Here is a 20,779-nt window from a genome sequence, read left to right as displayed (position 1 = left end):
TGAGTTAACCCTAACAAATGAGACCTCGCTAAGCGGTCCTACGACGCGGGTTATCAACTCGGTAAATGCGGTTTCTCTCTCCAGCTGAGAGCGCGTTCACGTGAAAGGGGCGGGGTTAGCTACATTTGACCAATCACAAAAGGGGACAAGTGTATTGACAGCGCAGCGTTAGTAAACTAATATTAGACAAATATGAACTTTAAACATCCATGACTTCAACATATAATCTAGGATACAGCACATAGTTGCACCTGCAAGGTGAATATAGAACAACTGGTTAAAAAATAAATAAACTACCGAGTGTTTGAAAGCGTAACAGGTTTGTGATATCACTGCCCCATCTAAGACACGAGTGGATCTGACTTCAATTACATTTGAGTTGAGTGTTTCGTCAACCTAATGTCAACAGTATGTGACAATGTAAGTGTTGCACTGCATATATTATGATATTATATGATCGATGATCTGATTGATGATTACATTACATTACATTACATTGCATTTAGCTGACGCTTTTATCCGAAGCGACTTACAATAAGTGCGTTCGACCAACAAAATACAAACTTGAAGAAAACAGAATCATATAAGTACATCAGCTTTCATAGAGCAAAAACATTTCAAGTGCTACTCAACTGGCTTTAGGTCCTTTATTAGTGCTTAGTTAATAGTTCTATCGCTCGAAGTGGAGTCGAAAGAGATGAGTTTTCAATCTGTGCCGGAAGGTGTGTAAGCTATCTGCTGTCCTGATGTCAATGGGGAGCTCATTCCACCATTTTGGAGCCAGGATAGCAAACCCACGTGTTTTTGCTGATGGGAACTTGGGTCCCCCTCGCAGCGAGGGTGCAGCGAGCTGTTTGGTTGATGCAGAGCGGAGTGCACGTGCTGGGGTGTACGGTTTAACCATGTCCTAGATGTAGGACGGGCCAGATCCATTCGCAGCATGGTACGCAAGTACCATTGTCTTGAAATGGATTCTAGCAGTTACCGGAAGCCAGTGAAGGGAGCGGAGGAGCGGCGTGGTGTGGGAGAATTTAGGAAGGTTGAAGACCAGACGAGCCGCTGCATTCTGGATGAGCTGCAGAGGTCGGATGGCACATGCAGGTAGACCAGCCAGGAGGGAGTTGCAGTAGTCTAGAAGTGAGATGACGAGAGTCTGGACCAGAACCTGCGTCGCTTTCTGGGTCAGCTGGGGACGTATCCTCCTGATGATGTAAAGCGTGTATCTGCAGCAGCGGGTTGTAGCAGCGATGTTTGCAGTGAAGGACAGGTTGTTATCTAGGATCACACCCAGATTCCTTGCAGTCTGAGTCGGGGAAACAACAGAGGTGCCGATGTTGATTGTTAGGCCAAGAGTGGGACAATCTTTTCCTGGAAGGAAAAGCAGTTCAGTCTTGTCAAGGTTGAGCTTGAGGTGGTGAGCAGACATCCACTGAGAGATGTCAGCTAGACAAGCAGAGATGCGTGCGACGACCTGGGTCTCTGAGCGGGGAAAGGACAGAATTAATTGGGTGTCGTCAGCGTAGCAGTGGTATGAAAAACCATGCGGGCTAATGACAGATCCGAGCGAGTTTGTGTACAAGGAGAAGAGGAGGGGACCAAGAACAGAGCCCTGAGGGACCCCTGTAGTTAATTGACAAGGGTCGGACTCCGACCCTCTCCAAGTAACCCTGTAGGTGCGGTCTTTGAGGTATGAGTTGATGAGGGAAAGTGCAGAGCCTGAAACTCCAAGTTCTTGGAGTGTGCGAAGGAGGATCTGATGATTCACCGTGTCGAATGCAGCAGACAGGTCCAAAATGATGATGACAGAGGAGAGGGAGGCTGCTTTAGCCGTGTGCAGTTCCTCAGTGACAGCAAGGAGGGCAGTTTCTGTGGAGTGACCTGCCTTGAAACCAGACTGGTGCGGATCCAGAAGGTTGTTCTGATGGAGATAACAGGGGAGTTGTTTAAAGACAGCGCGTTCAAGTGTTTTAGACAGGAATCGGAGGAGAGAGACAGGCCAGTAGTTTATAACATCGGACGGGTTGAGAGTGGGTTTCTTTAGGAGAGGGTTTACTCTTGCCTCCTTGAGACTGTTTGGAAAATTACCAGAAGTTAGAGAAATGTTGATTAAATGGGAGAGAAACGGTAGAATATCAGGAGCGATAGTCTGAAGGAGGTTTGAGGGGATAGGGTCCAGAGGACAGGTGGTAGGGCGGGCAGAGGTAATGAGGGTAAGAACCTCACTTGGAGAGAGAGGGGAAAAGGAGGTTATGTGTGGGTGAAAGGTGGGTCTGGTGACCCAGCGGTGAGTAGAGGTGAGTCAGAAAAAGAAGAGCGAATATCATCAACCTTTTTTTCAAAGTGGTTAACAAAGTCGCTTGACAGAAGGGAGGAGGGGGAAGGGGCTTTGGGGGGGGTCCAAGAGCGTGGAGAAGATGGAAAATAGTTTTTTGGGATTGGAATAGGAGGATTAGATCTTATCTTGAAAGAAAGTGCTTTTTGCCTGAGAGATCGAAGCAGAGAAAGAGGAGAGGAGAGCCTGATAGGTTAGGACAGGCATCGTCAAAGTCCGGACTCTGGTCCGGATCCGGACCGAATAACAACTGTCTCTGGACCAGGGGCGGATCTACCGGGGTGGCATGGGGTGGCAACTGCCACCCTAAACAATAGCCTTGCCACCCCAGCTGCCACCCCAGTTGGCATCTTTGTTTTGAAAGAAAAGTTGTGGCTCATCGGACATTTATGAGAGAAAGTCTCTAATGTCCGAGTGCAAGTGAATGCAGCACAATATGCACGTCATGTAACCCCTCCCCCGGTCCTGGCGCGAGAGTGGAAATATGATTGGTGGCGAATTCACTTGAACGGGGGGACGGCGCAAAACGAGAAGCCTTTCGGACCCAAGCACTGAAGGAATGAGGTATTTGCGGTCTACAATGACAGAGAAGAGACTGTCAGTTTGGCTGTACTCAGCATGGAATCAAAACGCACTACAGCTGTTGATCTTAATACGTTTGTGAGGCGTTTTGCTGAACAAAATAGTAATCGCCGCATTCAGCTGTAATAGACATGCCAACTTGATGCTCTGCTCACGGATGACTCGATGAGAATAACAAACTGTTAAGATGATGACCTTGTATGCGTGTATATATTTGTTTTTCTTTGAGGGGGTCTGCCACCAAAAAACAGTTTTAAGTCTTGAGAAAGTAAAATAAGACGGTGTGTAAAACTACACTGCCCAGCCAACAGAAAGTAACCACTTTGATTTAACACCTTCCACTGGATAATAACTGCAGCGATGTTTTAGCTGAATACACGTTTTGTAACCCTAACTGATGCAGTTAGTCACTTCTTTAATGTTTGTTCTTTCTGATGTAAAGTCAAGGTTGTAACTGTATATCAATAATGATATAATTACTTGTTTTTCAAATTTGAAGGAGGGTGAGCAAGCATCTTGATGAACATTCATCATTAACTCCTCCAAAAAATATAGTTTATTCAATAATAAATGAATATGTGAATTATAACAGTTCTTCACTATATCTGTAAAGCGTCTTTGAGCACCTGCAAAAACACTAACAAATTAAATCTATTATTATTATTATTTATTAACAGTGATTGACAGCTGATAGGAATAATATGATTGTTAATAGTATCATATTCATTCAGACAAACATCAATGAGACAGTTAATTAATGTACTTATTGCAGCAGTCTGCATAGATTTGGTACCCCTGCTGGTCTAAGAGTGAAACAAACTCATTCAGTTATTGTTCAGTTAAAATTCATTAAATTACGTCTGCCACCTTGTAAGGCTTTACTGATGTGCCACAATAATATCACCTATGTGATTGAGTTAAAATATTAATATTGTGGCTTTCCAAGTTAACATTGATTGTAGGGGTGTAACGGTTCACAAACATTTCGGTTCGGTACATACCTCAGTTTTTAGGTCACGGTTCGGTTCGGTACGTTTTCGGTATAGCAGAAAAAATTATCACAAAACATTAAATATATTTTTTTAATTATTATTAAACTGTGACTAATGTATTCAAATAAATACAAAATATAGTAAAATAAACATTAAGGTGCAGCATTTCGATGAACTGAAATAATCTGTATTTGAACTGTACTAGTACCTAAGCAGCCAGCTTGACATTAGGACTTGCTTGTCATTGTATTTTCATGTTGTTTAAAGAAAGATTAACTTGTCCACATTGCTTGCTGAAAGGGCAGATCTGCTGGCAATAACAATGTCTCCTGCTGTGGATAACACCCTCTCTAGGGACAGTGGCAGCAGATACAGCCAGGTAGCGCTTTGCTAACATGGCAACATAAGGATATTTGGCGTTTGTAATAGCTTTGGCTCGGTCTGAACTCTTTGCGAGTGGTGGAGGCTTAAATGCTAGTGGGAGTTGGGTTTGCACTTCAGTCTTTTTTCTTTTGGTACCGGTGATATTCACATTCGGGTGATGCCTTTTCAAATGAGTGTGATGTATTGCCAGCCGCGTAACCAATGTTAGTTGAACAATGCCGACAAACAGCTTTGGTTCGGTCCACCTGTCTTTGTCCGTCATCCTTGTACGTAACTGCGAAACCAAAATGTTCCCAAACCGGAGACTTCAATGATGCTGGAGGATTTTCAGCTCAACTTTATCTGCGTTCGCCATTTCGACAGTTCCTCAAATTACTGACTACATTTGAACGCATCCCTGTGACTAGCTCTCATAGTATGCCTCTCGTCCAATGAAATGACTTGGTCGCTCTATGATATAGATTACTTCCAGAAAGTTGTTCATGTTCTCAATTTTTTACGTTTAACGCTATATTCGTTCGGTACACACGTGTACCGAACCGAAGGGCCCGTACCGAATAATTTCAGTACGGGTACGTGTACCGTTACACCCCTAATTGATTGATATGATTGCGATTTAAATCAGCATATACTTCTGTCAGGGGATGCCACCCCTCAAAATCTCCTGCCACCCTCTTGCCACCCCATGAATATTTGTCTAGATCCGCCCCTGCTCTGGACTCTGAGCTAATTATACTTTTCATATGTATTATCTGTATTATCTGCGAGACATCGCCACAACGCAACGAGTCAAAATGATCCGCTATGTCCATAGACTGCAAACAGCGCTCTCTATGAGCGCTCTGCATGTCCTGTTCCACTGTCTGTGTGTGTCTGTCAACGCATTGGTCCAATCACATTCAGCATCCCGTCAGCGTTTTTCCCCCCCAAACAATCTGCGAATCAGAGGCACAGTAGGGTGGGTCTTCGCGGAATGCGGTTTGGAAAAATGTGTGTCTCGTCAACCTGTCTGAGTCAGAGCGAGAGTTTAAAAAAAAAAAACAGCTGATCTTGTTCCATTTGTACTGTAGCTAGTAGCCTAGTTTCACCTACCGGGGTGGCAAGGTCTATTTTTAGGGTGTCAGTTGCCACCCCGGTAGGTGAAACTAGGCTACTAGCTACAGTACAGATGGAACTAGATGAGCTGTTAACTCTCGCTCTGAATTTTTTTTTCAGTTGGCAGCTTTGCTTTGAAAGAAAAGTTGTGGCTCATCGGACATTTATGAGAGAAAGTCTCTAATGTCCGAGTGCAAGTGAATGCAGCACAAGATGTAACCCCTCCCCCGGTCCTGGCGCGAGCGTGGACATATGATTGGCGGCGATTTCATTTGAACAGGACGGCGCAAAACGAGAAGCATTCGGACCCAAGCACTGAAGGAATGAGGTATTTGCACTGACAGAGAAGAGACTGTCAGTTTGGCTGTACTCAGCATTGAATCAAAACGCACTAAAGCTGTTGATCTTAATACGTTTGTGAGGCGTTTTGCTGAACAACATGGTAATCGCTGCATTCAGCTGTAATAGACATGTCAACTTGATGCTCTGCTCACGGATGAGCATACAAAACTATTAAGATGATGACCTTACGTGTGTAAATATATTTTTTTCTTTGAGGGGGTCTGCCCCCAAAAAACAGTTTTAAGTCCTGAGAAAGACAAATAAGACGGTGTGTAAAACTACACTGCCCAGCCAAAAAAAAGTAACCACTTTGATTGAACTAGGCCAGTAGGTAAGGGCTTTCCACTGGATAATAACTGAAGTATAAAAGAATGCATGACTGAAGTGATGGAGACCATGTTGAAGGCAAACAAAAAGAGGAAATAACAGGTAAAATGAAGCAAATCCCCCTCTCTGATTCCATAGCAACCAGAAGAACATAAATACTGGCTGGTGATTTGATTAATCAACTTTGTGATGGACTAAAAAATGCACAGTGCATTTCCTTAGCTGTGGGTGAGTCCACTGACACCACTGACAATGCTCAGTTGCTGGTGTTTGTGAGTTTTTATGATGAGGCAAAGGGGGAGTTTGTTGAAGATGTGTTGGGCCTGACGAACCTCAGTGGACACACAAGGGGGCAAGACATGTATAAAGCAATAATGGGAATGCTGAATGAAAGAGGGTGCAGCTGCCTTTATTCATAACTGTGCAGCTCTTACACTGCGACTCTGAGGGGTCAAGCACAGACACAATAACAATGAAAACTGCTGCATACAGATTATTTTTGTTTTTGCAACCTCGTGTTAAGAATCTTGTTGCAATTGTTTAAAAGTTTGAATGACCGTAATAAACGGACCTTTGTCTTATTGAAACATTTATTTTGGACCTTTAAGATTTGTATTTGAGTACCCCTGGGTTAGGAGGTCGTCATGGTGTTTGGATTTCCACTGTTTCCGCTCTGCAGCCCGAAGGATGGTTCTATTAGCACGCAGTGCGTCATTTAGCCAGGGAGCAGGAGGGGACTGACGAGCCTGCCGAGATGTGAGAGGACAGAGAGAGTCCAGAGAGGATGAAAGAGTAGAGAGGAGAGTTTCTGCAGCAGAGTTGCAAAAGCTTCACTTTTCATACTACCAACAATAGTTATACTAGTAATAAAGTTGTTGATTGATTGACTTGTCAGGAGCTTTGAGGTAATGCATACCAGCCTCTTGTACTCTTAGTTTGTCTTCTTAAAGAGGCCCAATTATGCTCTTTTAAGTGTTCCCTTTCCTGTAGTGTGTAATAAATGTTATTGTGCATGTCAATGGTCTGCAAAGGGTCAAATCCTGAAGTCATGCCAGAGGGAGTTTCTCACCCACACACCCCCCTGCCTGAAATACCTTTTGTTGTCCTCTGTGTACTTCTGCAACACAGTGACATCACTGCATAACACTTGCGCTTCTATTGGCTAGCACTTCAACACATTATACATGATAAAGTAAGGGGCAACACATCCCTAAGTGATTGACCAATCACAACAGAGCCCGCCAGCTAACCAATCAGAGCAGACTGGGCTCTTGTTTCAGACAGAGAGTGAAAAGAGGTGCTGCAGCACAGGCATATGAGAAAAATAAAGAGCTTTTTGAACATTAAAGCATGGAGACATGTCACAGAAGAGACACTACATACTGATACTGTATGAACCTGAACATGAGCAACGTAGGACTCCTTTAATGTCACATTTTTAAAGGTGCAAATTCATGTTGTGTTAATTGTGGTAAAATATTCATATTATTTTTCTAATCTTTTTCTTAAGTTCTCTAAGCAGTGTGATGAGGAAGTTCCCATCAGCAAAAACACGTGGGTTTGCTATCCTGGCTCCAAAATGGTGGAATGAGCTCCCCATTGAAATCAGGACAGCAGAAAGCTTACACACCTTCCGGCGCAGACTGAAAACTCATCTCTTTCGACTCCACTTGGAGCGATAGAATTACTAACAAAGAATTACTAACAAAGCACTTATATACTTGTGACGAAGGTAACTCCGTCACTATGGACTGACGGCTTCGGGCCGGGTAATATTGCACATGTGGGTTTGCACAGGACAAATGTCACTCAGCACTTTAGTGAACAGTTTGCACTTTATTAGCGTGATTTGCACAGTACAGTTAAACATTGCATATTTGCACATTTTTATACTATTTATTGATGTAGTATTTATTAAATGATTAAACCGTATTAAATTGGAATGTCGTCTGGCAGACGCTGGTCGGGCCCTCGGCTCCACCTGGAAAGAGAGGGGAGTTATAGCGAGAGCGCCGAAAGTGTTTGTTTGTGTAAGATTGACAGCGGTTGAGATTAGTCATTGTGTGCAAATTATATGTTTTAGCGTGTAAAGGTCATGATGTAAAGATCATTTATACAAGTTACCACCGTGTTATTCTGTTCAGTTATAATGTTTGTGTTTGAAAAGTGTTCCCCCTGCCGTCTTTTCTGTTCCTCCTGATTATGTTCACCTGGGGCCCTGTGTTGTCTCCTCCCCCCTCACCTGTGTCTTGTTGGGTTAATTAGTGTGGGTATTTAGGCTCTGTGTTTCCTGTTAGGTAGGTGTGTGAGATCCTTGTGACTGCTCACGGGAACAGCAAGATTGAAGCTGTGTCCTGTGCTCGAATTTAATAAATGCCTACACCGGGTTATATTTTTGGACGTTCTGCCTCTGCCTCCTTGCTTGGTCGGGCCGCTCAATTGTCGGCTTCATAATACTAATAAAGGACTGGCTTATCTAAAACCAGTTGAGTAGCACTTGAAATGTTTTGGCTCTATGAAACCTGATGTACTTATATGATTCTGTTTTCTTCAAGTTTGTATCTTCTTGGTCGAATGCATTTATTGTAAGTCGCTTTGGATAAAAGCGTCAGCTAAATGCGATGTAATGTAATTAAGTGCACTAACGGAGCCTACACCTGGCGGCGTGCATGTCTGATGCTCGACCAACAACCAATCACATGAATCTCCCGCCCCGGACACACAAGCAGCGGTTTGATTGGCTAGAGCTTGTACTGGCATATGATTCGATTGGCTGACGCTTCCGTCGAAGCTTCAAAAGTAGAACATTGCTCTACTTTTGAAGCGAGCAATGCTACACTTTGCTCCCACAATGCAGTTCGGCGAAGCGTGACGTCACCCCATTCAAAGTGAATGGGCAGAAGTGTTGAAGCTTCAACGCACGCCGCCGTGTGTAGGGGCCGTAAATGGCGCATTTCCACTACAGCGAAGTTTAAGCGTTTTTGGTTGCGTTTCCACTTGGCGTAGTACCGACTAGCGGGTACTTTTTCAGAGTATTTCTGGCCCCATAAAGTCGAGGTTCTTAGCGGGCCAACAACCAGGCTGAGTCGGGCTGAGTATGCTAAACAGGAGAGAGAGAATCGCTGGCAAGGGGGCTACAACTACAACAAAATGAACATATTTTACCATGATTTAATTGTAATACACGTTTCAAAATGATGCCGAAGTAACAACATACTGATACCGGTTAGTAAAAACCATGAATTAATGCTTTGACAAGTCTGCAGACAAGACGGCAGGCGAAAACCCTTTTAAAATGCGTGTTTTCTGAAAGGAGATCGGCTAAGCTAACACAGTATATGCTCCGACCGTCCACACTCACAACGGCCTATACAGACATAAATGAGACCCTCCAGAAAAACGCGGGCAAAAATCCTTGATTATGCGATCAAACATGCAGGGTTTTATGTGATTTAATGCGGTGAAATTGCGAAATGTTGCAAAATATGCGGAAAAAATAAATATTGGGCTGTCTTATTTATTTATTCTATCTCACACACAACCTGCCACTAACGTTAAACCCCTTTACTATTCAATTAAACACATTGAATGTTTATTTATTGTAAAAGAAATTGGGCTATTTTAATCACACTCTCTCTCTCTCACACTCACACACACACACACACACACACACACACACACACACACACACACACACACACACACACACACACACACACACACACACACACACACACACACACACACACACACACACACACCACACACACACACACACCACACACACACACACACACACACACACACCACACACACACACACACACACACACACACACACACACACACACACACACTTCTCCACCTCATTCTGTTTTCATTTACTCGTTCGTTATCTGACCAGCTTCAATCTTGTAGGCTTCTCACCTCGTTTCTTGTAGCCCTCGAAAGGGTTTTGGAGGTTGATGCCTCGGTGAACGTGAGTTGTTTGGCTTTCTTGTCCGCAGCAGCAGAAAGCATTTTCGAATGTTTGAATGAATCAAAGTGGGTCGTCACCGTCGATGTTCTCTTATGCTCCAACACAGTTGCACGGGGTGCAGAATAGTTTCCCCCCACTTTCGTGCAAGACATCGGGGTACTGCTTTGCCCGGTCTTTAGCAGAAATGTTCGTCGGTAAATGAGATGGATTAGATTTTTTCATCTTGGTGTTTTCTCTCTCGTGTGAGCTCCACACGTTCACTCTACGGTGTTGTTTACCTTCTGTGATGCGCGAGCTGATGACGTCGCGTCTTCATCATCATCACTTCACGTCAAGACGAGTTAACTTTTTTTCCCTCAACTTTGTGTGGCAAAATGCGGGGATTATGCGCAAGCCCGCCTTAACCTGCCATCAGGCCCTGGGCTGATTTTTTTTTGTAGGCCCCCTATTTAAACAACAAATCAAAGTAATTTATAGCCTCGGCAGGCTCTGCACACACACATACACACACACACACACACACACACACACACCACTAATTCAGCACCATGAACAGCAACATATGGCCTCAATGCCAGGTATCAGTAGAGGAGAATGATCATTATCTCCGGTGGATTAACACAAACCTAGTTATGTAAAACGATGCACAACACATTTAAACCTGCAGGCTACTGGGAATCAATGAATAGTGCAGCATTGCCTTACCTCTTTTGCAGTGCTTCCGAAAAATTATTTATGATGTTCTTAAAATCCATCTCACGAAGAATGTCATGCTCAATTGACATCAGTGTTAGGTTTCCTTTTCCCAGCACCACTCTCAAACTTTTTCTTCTCTGACATTTTCTCCTAAACAACCTTCATCTGTCACTCAATCACTCGCAATTTGAATAAGTCACAAGTGAAACATATTCTCATTCTGATTGGCTGTTAAGTGGTGACCACTGACTGTTACGGAGTCATCATTTTTGAGAAAAATCTCTGGAATCCATCGATCTGATTGATTAGCGGAGCAAATGATCAAAATAGTATGGAGGGAAGATATTTTTGTTTGGATTACTGGTCTGGGGGAAGCTCGCGAGTGTGTGTGTGTGTGTGTGTGTGTGTGTGTGTGTGTGTGTGTGTGTGTGTGTGTGTGTGTGTGTGTGTATACGTGTGTGTGTTTGTGTATTTTTGCGTTTGTGTGTATTGTGTTTGTTTCCTGGGGAAAACACTCACGAGAAACACCGGCTGTTGTTATGCCTGCTGTGACGTCAAGTTACTCCGTTCTCCGCTTGTAATTATGCCGAAGCTTCAAAGTTGTATTTATCATCTGAATTTGCCGAAGCAAGTTTAATATTCTGAAAGCCAAGACTTTGTTTATTTGAAATCAGATGAAAACAAACTGTAACGGACCCTGCCGTGTTATCTATGATTACTATATGCCTTACATTCATAATTTCAGCGGAGAGAGGGGGGCAGCGCTGCGGAACAGCAGAGTGGCGAGGGAGAGCTGTCTTCTTCCCTTTACAAGCTTCAAAAATGTATTTATCGTGTGATTTTGGAAATACAAGTTTCATATTCTGAAAGCCAAGACTTTGTTTATTTAAAATAAAAATAAAACACCCGATAAAAGATTTTAATTTTTTAATTTAATTTTTTTTAATTGGCTCATGATAGGCCCCCGATCTATGTAGGCCCCTGGGCTTCAGCCCAGGTCAGCCCGTGCATGAAGGCGGCCCTGATTATGCGGCCTTTTGATAAATATGCGGCCTTTTAAAAATCTGCGCCAATTTGCTGATTATGCGGTAAATTCTGCGATCGCAGAATCGCGTTTTTCTGGAGGGTCTAATTAAATAAACCAGTGACTGTATTCTCCATGACACAGACAGTCTGTGGTTTGTACTTGTTTAACTTTTGTCTAGTTTCTGAACAGATATGAGGAGCTGTGAGCTCTGAGGGCTAACAGCTAACGACTGATGTTGTTTTTCTGTGGTTCACATTGAAGATGACGTCACGGCTCCACCAACACTGCGTTACTATAGTTACTGCCCCAGCTAACTATACCGTACTAAGCCGAGCGAGGCCCTGCAATGGAAATGTGCCATAAGACTGAGAATGGACTATTCAGTGCATTAGGAGACATGTTCAATAACATTTCAAAATAAAACTTGCATAGGTTCTCAACTTCTGAATAAGGGACTTTTTTTTGCTAGAACAACCATGTCGGACACAAAAATATTATTAAAAATGTTAGGATTCTAAGTTCAAAGAAAACCCATTGAGTACAAATATTGATGTGATAATGATCTACCACAGTTACTCATTATCACATGTTTTCCCCCTCATATTTTAGCAATACAGGTCATTTATTTGAATTCCATTTCATGAACGACTCTTAACGTTTCTGTGTATTGTTTCTTTTCAATCAACACAGCAACTCATAGCACAAGTACAAAAATACTTTATTCAAGTGGAACTGAGTACAACAATAAAGTTTAAACATTTAGCTAACTGTGAGAGACAAATACATTTAGTTTAGTTTTCAATGTTCACCATAAAAATACAATTAGGAAAATGTCCTATTACCACAATAAGGGATATTAAAACTATGAATGCTTCACAAAATGTGATGCCTATTGAACGGCAGATTATGCAGTGTTTTACATCACATGGTAAATGTTGGTTCTTATAGCACCATGGCAAGGCTTGGGGATGAACAGATCATTGTAATGGAATGATGTGCAGCGAGTGGTGTTTGCTTTGTTGGCTTGTCAGTGGAATGATGCTCCTGATACAACATGTCTGTTAGACCCTCTGTAAATAAAACCACTTCTTATGATTAAGATGCATAGGCTACTGCCTGAATATGCTTAATGAAAGACAGTTTTTCCTTCAAATTAATTCATTTTCCATACTAAATATGTAGGTTTATTTTTTTTCTAAGGTTTCATAGTTCTGTTGTTTTAAAGGTGGGGTAAGTAATTTTGGAAGAACCAGCTCGAGTGCGCGAGAATTTGAAAATACACAGCCGGAAAAATCTGCCAGTTCCTTACAGAGCCCCTCCTCCAACACATTCGAATGCGCACATGACCAATGAGGGCACGAGATAAGTTTGTGCACAGATGGAAGGCTGACAGGCAGGTAGGCCATCCGGTTACTTTAGCCGGGCCGGCTCAGATGATTTGTCGTGCTTTTTACAGCGCTACGGCTTCCACAGATGATGTTTTTTATGGATTTGTTGTCAAAGCACTTCAGATATTCATTGCTATCGGGATGTTAAGAGCATTCCATGGAATATAACAAAAAGTGTATCTCGAGCCGGTTTCTCAAACTTACCTACCCCACCTTTAAGTAAAAAACATCTTATATTTATTTATTTTCTCTTTTATTTATTAGCCTGTATTTGACAATTAGGTAATCCAAGAGTAACGGAAAGCATCAATCGGGTTACATTATTTTAATATTTCAATACCCAGATGAAGTTACTTAAAAAAACGTGTATAGGTAACTAGCAATTACTTTTTTTTTTTAAATAATCCTCCCGACCCTGACCATGGCAGCATAAATACTTGTGTGGGTGCCATGCTCCTTCTATCAGCATGAGGTGAAATGAGGGCATCATTACACCTGTCCATCACAGGAACAACATCAGCAGGATGAGCTATCATTCCTGTCGCTCTGCCATCTCCCCTCTTCACTGTTTCACATGAGACTCCTGGAAAATGTGCTCAAACTCTGATGTCAGGTAAGAATCCATGCTTCCACTGTTTCTCAGTGTCCCTGCTGATAATCTGTTACAGTCTCACCTGACTGCAGATCAGCTCTTCTTCATTGTCTCTGCGGTTCCCCCCCTGCTTCTATGTCTGTGTGTTGTGAGGCGGCTCTGCCTCCAGAGGGTGCTCTGCCTCCAGGACACTGCTGTCTGGGATGATGCTCACCTGGTGGAAGATCTCCTCGGCTATGGCTATGTACCAGGACGAGTTATGGCGTTTCGTCAGGTCCTGAGGGGGGGGGAGGAACTTGTGTTTAATACCTGGCTAAAGACTCTTACTGAACAAATACCAGTGGCATAAAGTAACAAAGTAGATTTACTCGAGTCCTGTAGTTAAAAACAATTTTGAGGGACTTGTAGTTTACTTGAGTAAAATGTTTTACTACTAATACACCACTATAGTTAAGAGGTAAATTGTGTACTTTTAGTCCACTACATTTATTTAATACCTTTAGTTAATTTACAGATTTGGATGAATGATGTGAAATATAATTGACTGTTAAATCAGACTTTAGTTCCACCTGGAGTAAATTCACAAGCTACCCTGCAGTATACAAAGTCATTCAAACTAGCTGCACCTTTACCAGCTTTGAGAACACTTTAATGATCAATCATTATAAAACATTTCATATTATTCTGGAATGGGCCAATCATAATGAATACTTTTATTTTTGGTACTTTAAGTATATTTTGATGCTGATTAGGGTTGCAAAATTCCGGGATTTCAAAGATGGAAACTTTCCATGGGAATTAACGGGAATAAACAGGAATAAACGGGAATTTATGGGAATAAACTGGGAATTTTCTAAATTGAAGGTTGGCTCTTCATAGGGAACTTAAATATAGTTGGGAAAAGTATATTTTAGCATAATCTTGACTAAATTCTGACTCAGCATGTGACGGAGCCCACGCACAATAAGGGGCACACTCTGGACTTAATTATCTCAAAGGGTCTAAATATCTCTAAGGTTGTGGTGACTGATGTTGCACTCTCTGACCATTCCTGTGTTTTCTTTGAGAGCTCTATTTCTGTTCACAAAAATGTTCAAAAAGAGGTAACCACAAAGCGATGTTTAACTGAAAATACTAGGGAAATGTTTACTCAGAATTTCTCTTCCACACTTGCCCCTGCTAACATCTCAGTAAATGAGCTAGTAGATCATTTTAATTCAAAAATTAAAAATGTTATAGATGCCATTGCTCCAACTAGGTTAAAGGAAGTGTCTGGCAAGAAAATATCTCCATGGAGAAAGGCCATGACCGTGAAAACAGAAAAAAGAGAATGTCGAAAAGCTGAACGCAGGTGGCGAAAAACAAATCCCCAGGTTCACTTTGAAATCTATAAAGAGAGACTTGGCCTTTATAATTTGGAATTGAAAAACGCACGACAATCGTTCTTCTCTGACATCATTACCAAAAACAAAAACAACGCACGTGCCTTGTTTGCTACCGTCGACAGACTAACTAACCCCCCAGTGTCAGTAGCCTCTGAATTTCTATCCACCTGGGCGTGCAATGATTTTGCCTTTTTCACTGACAAAATTCAGAAAATCAGACAAGCAGTCAGTGCCTCTGCATCAGGAACAGCAAATGTGTTGTCCCTATCTCCACTTAACATCAATTCAGACATCATGACACAATTCCATCAGATTAATGATAAAAACCTAGAGGACATTATTCAACTTCTGAAATCATCCTCCTGCTGCCTTGATATTATTCCAACAGGATTTTTCAAAGATGTTTTGCCTTGCATGGCCTCAGATCTACTTCATATAGTAAACAAATCTCTTCACTCAGGTATTTTTCCACAGGCCCTGAAAACTGCAGTCATTAAACCGCTCTTAAAAAAGAATAATCTAGATGCTTCAGTAATGAACAATTACAGGCCCATATCAAACCTCCCATTTCTAGGTAAAATCATTGAAAAAGTTGTTTTTCAACAGTTGAGTAATTTCTTGCATTTAAATAACTGTTTTGATGTGTTCCGGTCAGGCTTTCGTCCAAACCACAGCACTGAGACTGCTCTTGTAAAGGTCTTTAATGACATCCACTTAAACACAGACAGTGGCAGAACTTCAGTGTTAGTATTATTAGATCTCAGTGCTGCGTTTGACACTGTTGACCACAGCATATTACTAGACCGACTGGAAAACTGGGTGGGACTTTCGGAAACAGTTCTGAATTGGTTTGAATCCTACTTAAAGGACAGAAACAACTTTGTTTCTATAGGTAAATACACATCTGAGTTGACAAATATGACATGTGGGGTTCCTCAAGGCTCCATCTTGGGAGCTCTTCTCTTTAACATCTACATGCTACCACTGGCTCAGATAATGAAGAACAACAAAATAAGTTACCATAGCTATGCAGATGACACACACATTTACGTAACAATTTCACCAGGAGACTATGCTCCAATTCAAACACTGAGTAAGTGCATTGAACAAATCAATGACTGGATGTGTCAGAACTTTCTCCAATTAAACAAAGATAAAACTGAGGTAATGGTTTTTGGAGCCAAGTCAGAACGTATAAAAGTTAGCGCTGAGCTTCAGTCTGCAATGTTCAAAACAACAGATAAAGCCAGAAATCTAGGTGTAGTCATGGACTCTGACCTGAGTTTCAACAGTCACATTAAAACTGTTACTAAATCAGCCTACTATCACCTAAAGAATATATCTAGGATTAAAAGACTAATGTCACAGCAGGATTTGGAAAAACTTGTCCATGCTTTTATCTTCAGTAGACTCGACTACTGCAATGGTGTCTTCACAGGTCTCACTAAAAAATCTATTAGGAAGCTGCAGATGATTCAGAACGCTGCTGCTCGAGTCCTCACTAACACTAAGAAAGTGGATCACATCACTCCTGTTCTGAAGTCTTTACACTGGCTTCCTGTGTGTCAAAGAATAGATTTTAAAATACTGCTGCTGGTTTATAAAGCACTGAATGGTTTAGGCCCAAAATACATTTCTGACCTCCTGCTAAATTATGAACCATCCAGATCTCTCAGGTCTTCAGGGACTGGTCAGCTTTCTGTCCCCAGAGTCAGAACTAAACATGGAGAAGCAGCGTTCAGTTATTATGCTCCAAATATCTGGAACAAACTCCCAGAAACCTGCAGGTCCGCTACAACTCTGACTACTTTTAAATCCAGGCTGAAGACTTTTCTTTTTGTCGCTGCTTTTAATTGAACTATTCATATCTTAGACTGCACTGTAACTTTTATCCATGTATTTTTTCTTTTAATGTTTATTTTATTAGCTTTTCTTTTTAATGACTGATTTTAAATGCCATTTTCTTAATCTCTTTCATTTTTTGTAAAGCACTTTGAATTGCCTTGTGTTGAAAAGTGCTATATAAATAAACTTGCCTTGCCTAAAACAAACAGATACCATTCAAGTGCACTTGAATATCCATGCCATAGCACACTGCTTACTGCATGGCTATTGGGACCACACCCCCTACTGTGCATTCCTCCATCACATGCACAGATGATTTCAAGAAGACTGGATCACACTTTTGAGCCAAAAGCACAAGACAAATGAAGCCACATCTTTTCATTTAACATTTTGAATGGGACTTTGTGGGGATTTTTGGATGGGGGGTACATTTTTGTTCATTGTTTAATGAGTGGGGTTGGGGGGGATGAGTGATATTTAACTCAACATTCCTGTTTTCGTTCTTCAATGAAACAAATAAATAATTAAATAATTAAAACTTGTTCTGTTCTACTTAAAAAAAAAGAAGAAATCTGTTGAAATGTCATGTTTTTTGTTTAATTTTGCATAGAATATTTCCAAAATTCCCCAGCTTAACTTCCCATGGAAACTTTCTGAAAATTTACCGGAAATGTTCCGCCCCTTTGCAACCCTAATGCTGATACTTATCTACTTTTACTTGAGGAACATTTTGAATGCAGGAATTGTACTTGTAACACACTATTCCTACACTCTGTTACTTCAAATTTGAAGTACTGAATCTGAAAACTTTGTCCACCTCTGACAAATACACATGCGTACAGAGGGAGTGAGTGTGCCATTTCTTTTGGACATTTTGCCATTTCATGTTACTTGCCTCATGAGCAAAGACATAACAGGGTTTGAAGGGAAAATAGTTGAGCAGTGCTGGACTGGTAGTTATTATATTTACTTAACTACTTGTAATTGTAAAAAATGTAAGGTACATTAATTTTGTAATTACATGTCCTGCGACTTTTACTATTCTATTCCACTACAATTCACAATTCAGATGCAAATATTGTACTTTTATAATGTACTACATGTATTTGATAAATTAGAATATTGAGATTGATAACCAAAATATTTGTTCATGTATTATTAAAAGGTTAAAAAATACACATACACACCTCATTAAAGTGCTGAGGCAGTTCGTCTTTTGGACAGAGAAAGCGGGATATGTGTTTCCGATACACCACCACAATCACCACCAGAGCCACTGCCATCGCCGTGACGACAAACGTCACCACGGCTGCCACCCAAGGAGCCTCTTCATCTGCAAAAGAAGCAGAGAAACACAGCTGGGATTAGCACGTTTCTAATGATGATGTAATGTTTTGACACAAAATGATTTTAGATCTGAAGCAGTCATTGCAGCTTCCACTCTTCTGGGAAGGCTTTCTACAACATTTTGCAGTGTGTCTGTGGAAATGTTTGCCTATTCATCCAGAAGAGCATTTCTCATGGAGGAGCTAGAACAGGGGTGCCCAACCTTTTTTGAACCGAGAGCTACTTTTAAAGTTGCCAGTCTGCCGAGATCTACCAGTCCAAATAGAGAGGCGTAGCCATTACAGACAGCCTACTACCAGGTAAATACACACTACTTGTATAAAACTGACCTTTGTACGATTAATACTTCATAAAATACTGCAGATCCTTTATCTTACCTCTTTCTAATCTACACACATACAAGTATTTAACTGAAGTTACACAACAGTGTTGTTGATACAGAGTTGGAGTTTATTCACACGTCACATACTACAGTGGGTAATATTTTCAAGAAACATTGAACAGTGCTGCCACATATGACACAGGAAAAAAATAAAATACACTGAACCCTTTCTTTGTCCTTATATAAAAATAGTGTTGCTACAAAAGTATAAATTAGGCTTACTAATAAGACAATTCAGATCTGAAGCTACACAGGAATCTGCTGCCAAAGTGCAATAAAAGAGACAAAATTAATAGAATCAAACCCTTTTTTTGTTGCATTTTAGTAGATTATAAAAATAAATGCCTTTAAAATAGGATGCAAGCAACACTAGTTTCTTAACCTGAATTGATAATAGACTATAATCAATTTAAGTTTGCATTCTTATACCATTTTGTACAATAATTATAATGAAGAAGTTCAAACAAACAAAAACTTACAGCTGATTAATAACGGTATCCAACTTGAGTTTTTATTATATCAAAAACCTGTTGAAATGCTACTGTTATTTTTACTGTCCCCCAAAAGCGCGTCGGCAGCCTCCAGGAATGCTTCTTACACAACTTCGCCATCTTTGAAATACTTCATGTGTTTCGCAAGAACGTGACTGACACGATAAGATGCTATGGTAGCAGCCTTGCTCTTGTTGTTGGGCCTGGTGAAAATGGACTGCTGTGCATTTAGCTGTCCTTTCAGGCCCCTCCCCTTTTGGGAGCGTAGGGCAGAATTAGGAGGGAATTCCGTCTCGTAGCGTTTGTGCACTGTTTTGAAATGCCGCTCCTAAATTACCCTTCTTCGATAAAGCCACGCTCGCATTGCAGATGAGACAGATGGACTTTGAATTGGAATAGATACAAAAATAATGATCCTCCCACTCGGGGTGAAAATTATATATTTTGGGCTTTTTTGCTTCTGCCATAATTGTGTGTGTGCGGACTGTCACTCCTGTTGACACGCCACGCTCTGACACATGGTGTCACGCCGGCCAATCACAAAGCTTTGATGCGTTCAAGTGCATTATTCTGGCACAGGAAGATTATGTTATAGGACATTGACGATAAAACAGAATATTGTTGTTCTATTTTTAGACACATCTCACGATCGACTGGGAATCTCCCCGCTATCGACCAGTCGATTAAAAGATTACCAGCATTTCCCCCACTGTGTTTTTAGAAATGAATCAATCCAGTAAAGAGCGTACCGATGGTGGTGCTCTCACAAATAGCGGTGCTGGGCTGGCTGAGGTGGTTGGGCCTCCTCCTGGTGCTGATCTGGACCTGGACGCAGTACCTGGTCCAGGGCTCCAGGTCACTGAGAACCACCCGGTTCTGCAGGATGTTGCTCATGTTCTTGGTCTGTAGGAAAAGCAGAGGAGTGTTTAGGAGGGTGGAGGTGTGCAGCGGCTACAGGACACTACAGAGGTCACAGATAACCATGCTGCACTCTTATCCCCCCCCCCCCTCAGTTCACCCCATGCTCTTCATGCTATAGAAATAACTTATAATGCGTTGCTCTAGTGTGCCACATTGGAACCTTTTGAGATCTACTGTGAAACAAACCCAGTGTTTCCCACATATCTGAAATATACTTGGGGGGGATGACGTGCCTTTGTGACGTGCAACAACATTAACATTAGCCTTTGCTTGTTAGCAGACCCTTCACGTCATGGCAGAGCGAACAGGTACAGGCAGGGCCCATAGTGATAGCTCTATAGTTTAAATCTACTACCCACAAATAAATATATGGACATGGGTTACTATTTTAAAAAAATGGTAAATGTATTTAGGAACCTATCCATGTGATTTTAAGTGGGGGTGGACCTCAAATCCTCTAGGGCAGTGGTTCCCCACCTTTTTTACATATAATTGTAAGGCAATAATTGATTGTCACTAAAAGCCTTGTCTCTACATTACAATAAAATATAAAAAATAATTAACTAATTAATTTTAATAAAAATTCAAGTTAGTATTAAAGGCATAAAAAGACAGAAATGTATAATTGTTTCTTTAATAGAAATGTTTCTTCTGCCCATAAAGTGTCAAACCA

General features: G+C 41.4%; 1 protein-coding gene across 1 annotated transcript in view; it reads right to left on the bottom strand.

Annotated features, from left to right (window-relative positions):
- Positions 1-12,456: 12,456 nt before the first annotated feature.
- LOC117549514 (interleukin-10 receptor subunit beta-like) overlaps positions 12,457-20,779 on the bottom strand; it is a 40,029-nt gene continuing 31,706 nt past the window's right edge. Inside the window, exons 5-7 of the mRNA XM_034221506.1 lie at positions 19,935-20,088; positions 18,153-18,298; positions 12,457-14,012 (exon numbers count right to left, since the gene is read on the bottom strand). Of these exons, the coding sequence (XP_034077397.1) occupies positions 13,869-14,012; positions 18,153-18,298; positions 19,935-20,088 (444 nt within the window). The 3' untranslated portion in view covers positions 12,457-13,868. The remainder of the gene's footprint in view (positions 14,013-18,152; positions 18,299-19,934; positions 20,089-20,779) is intronic.

The sequence above is a fragment of the Gymnodraco acuticeps genome, unplaced genomic scaffold (assembly GCF_902827175.1).
Source record: "Gymnodraco acuticeps unplaced genomic scaffold, fGymAcu1.1, whole genome shotgun sequence".
Lineage (NCBI taxonomy): Eukaryota > Metazoa > Chordata > Actinopteri > Perciformes > Bathydraconidae > Gymnodraco > Gymnodraco acuticeps.
Note: the sequence above shows the minus strand (reverse complement) of the source record. Positions and strands in the feature narration are given on the sequence as shown.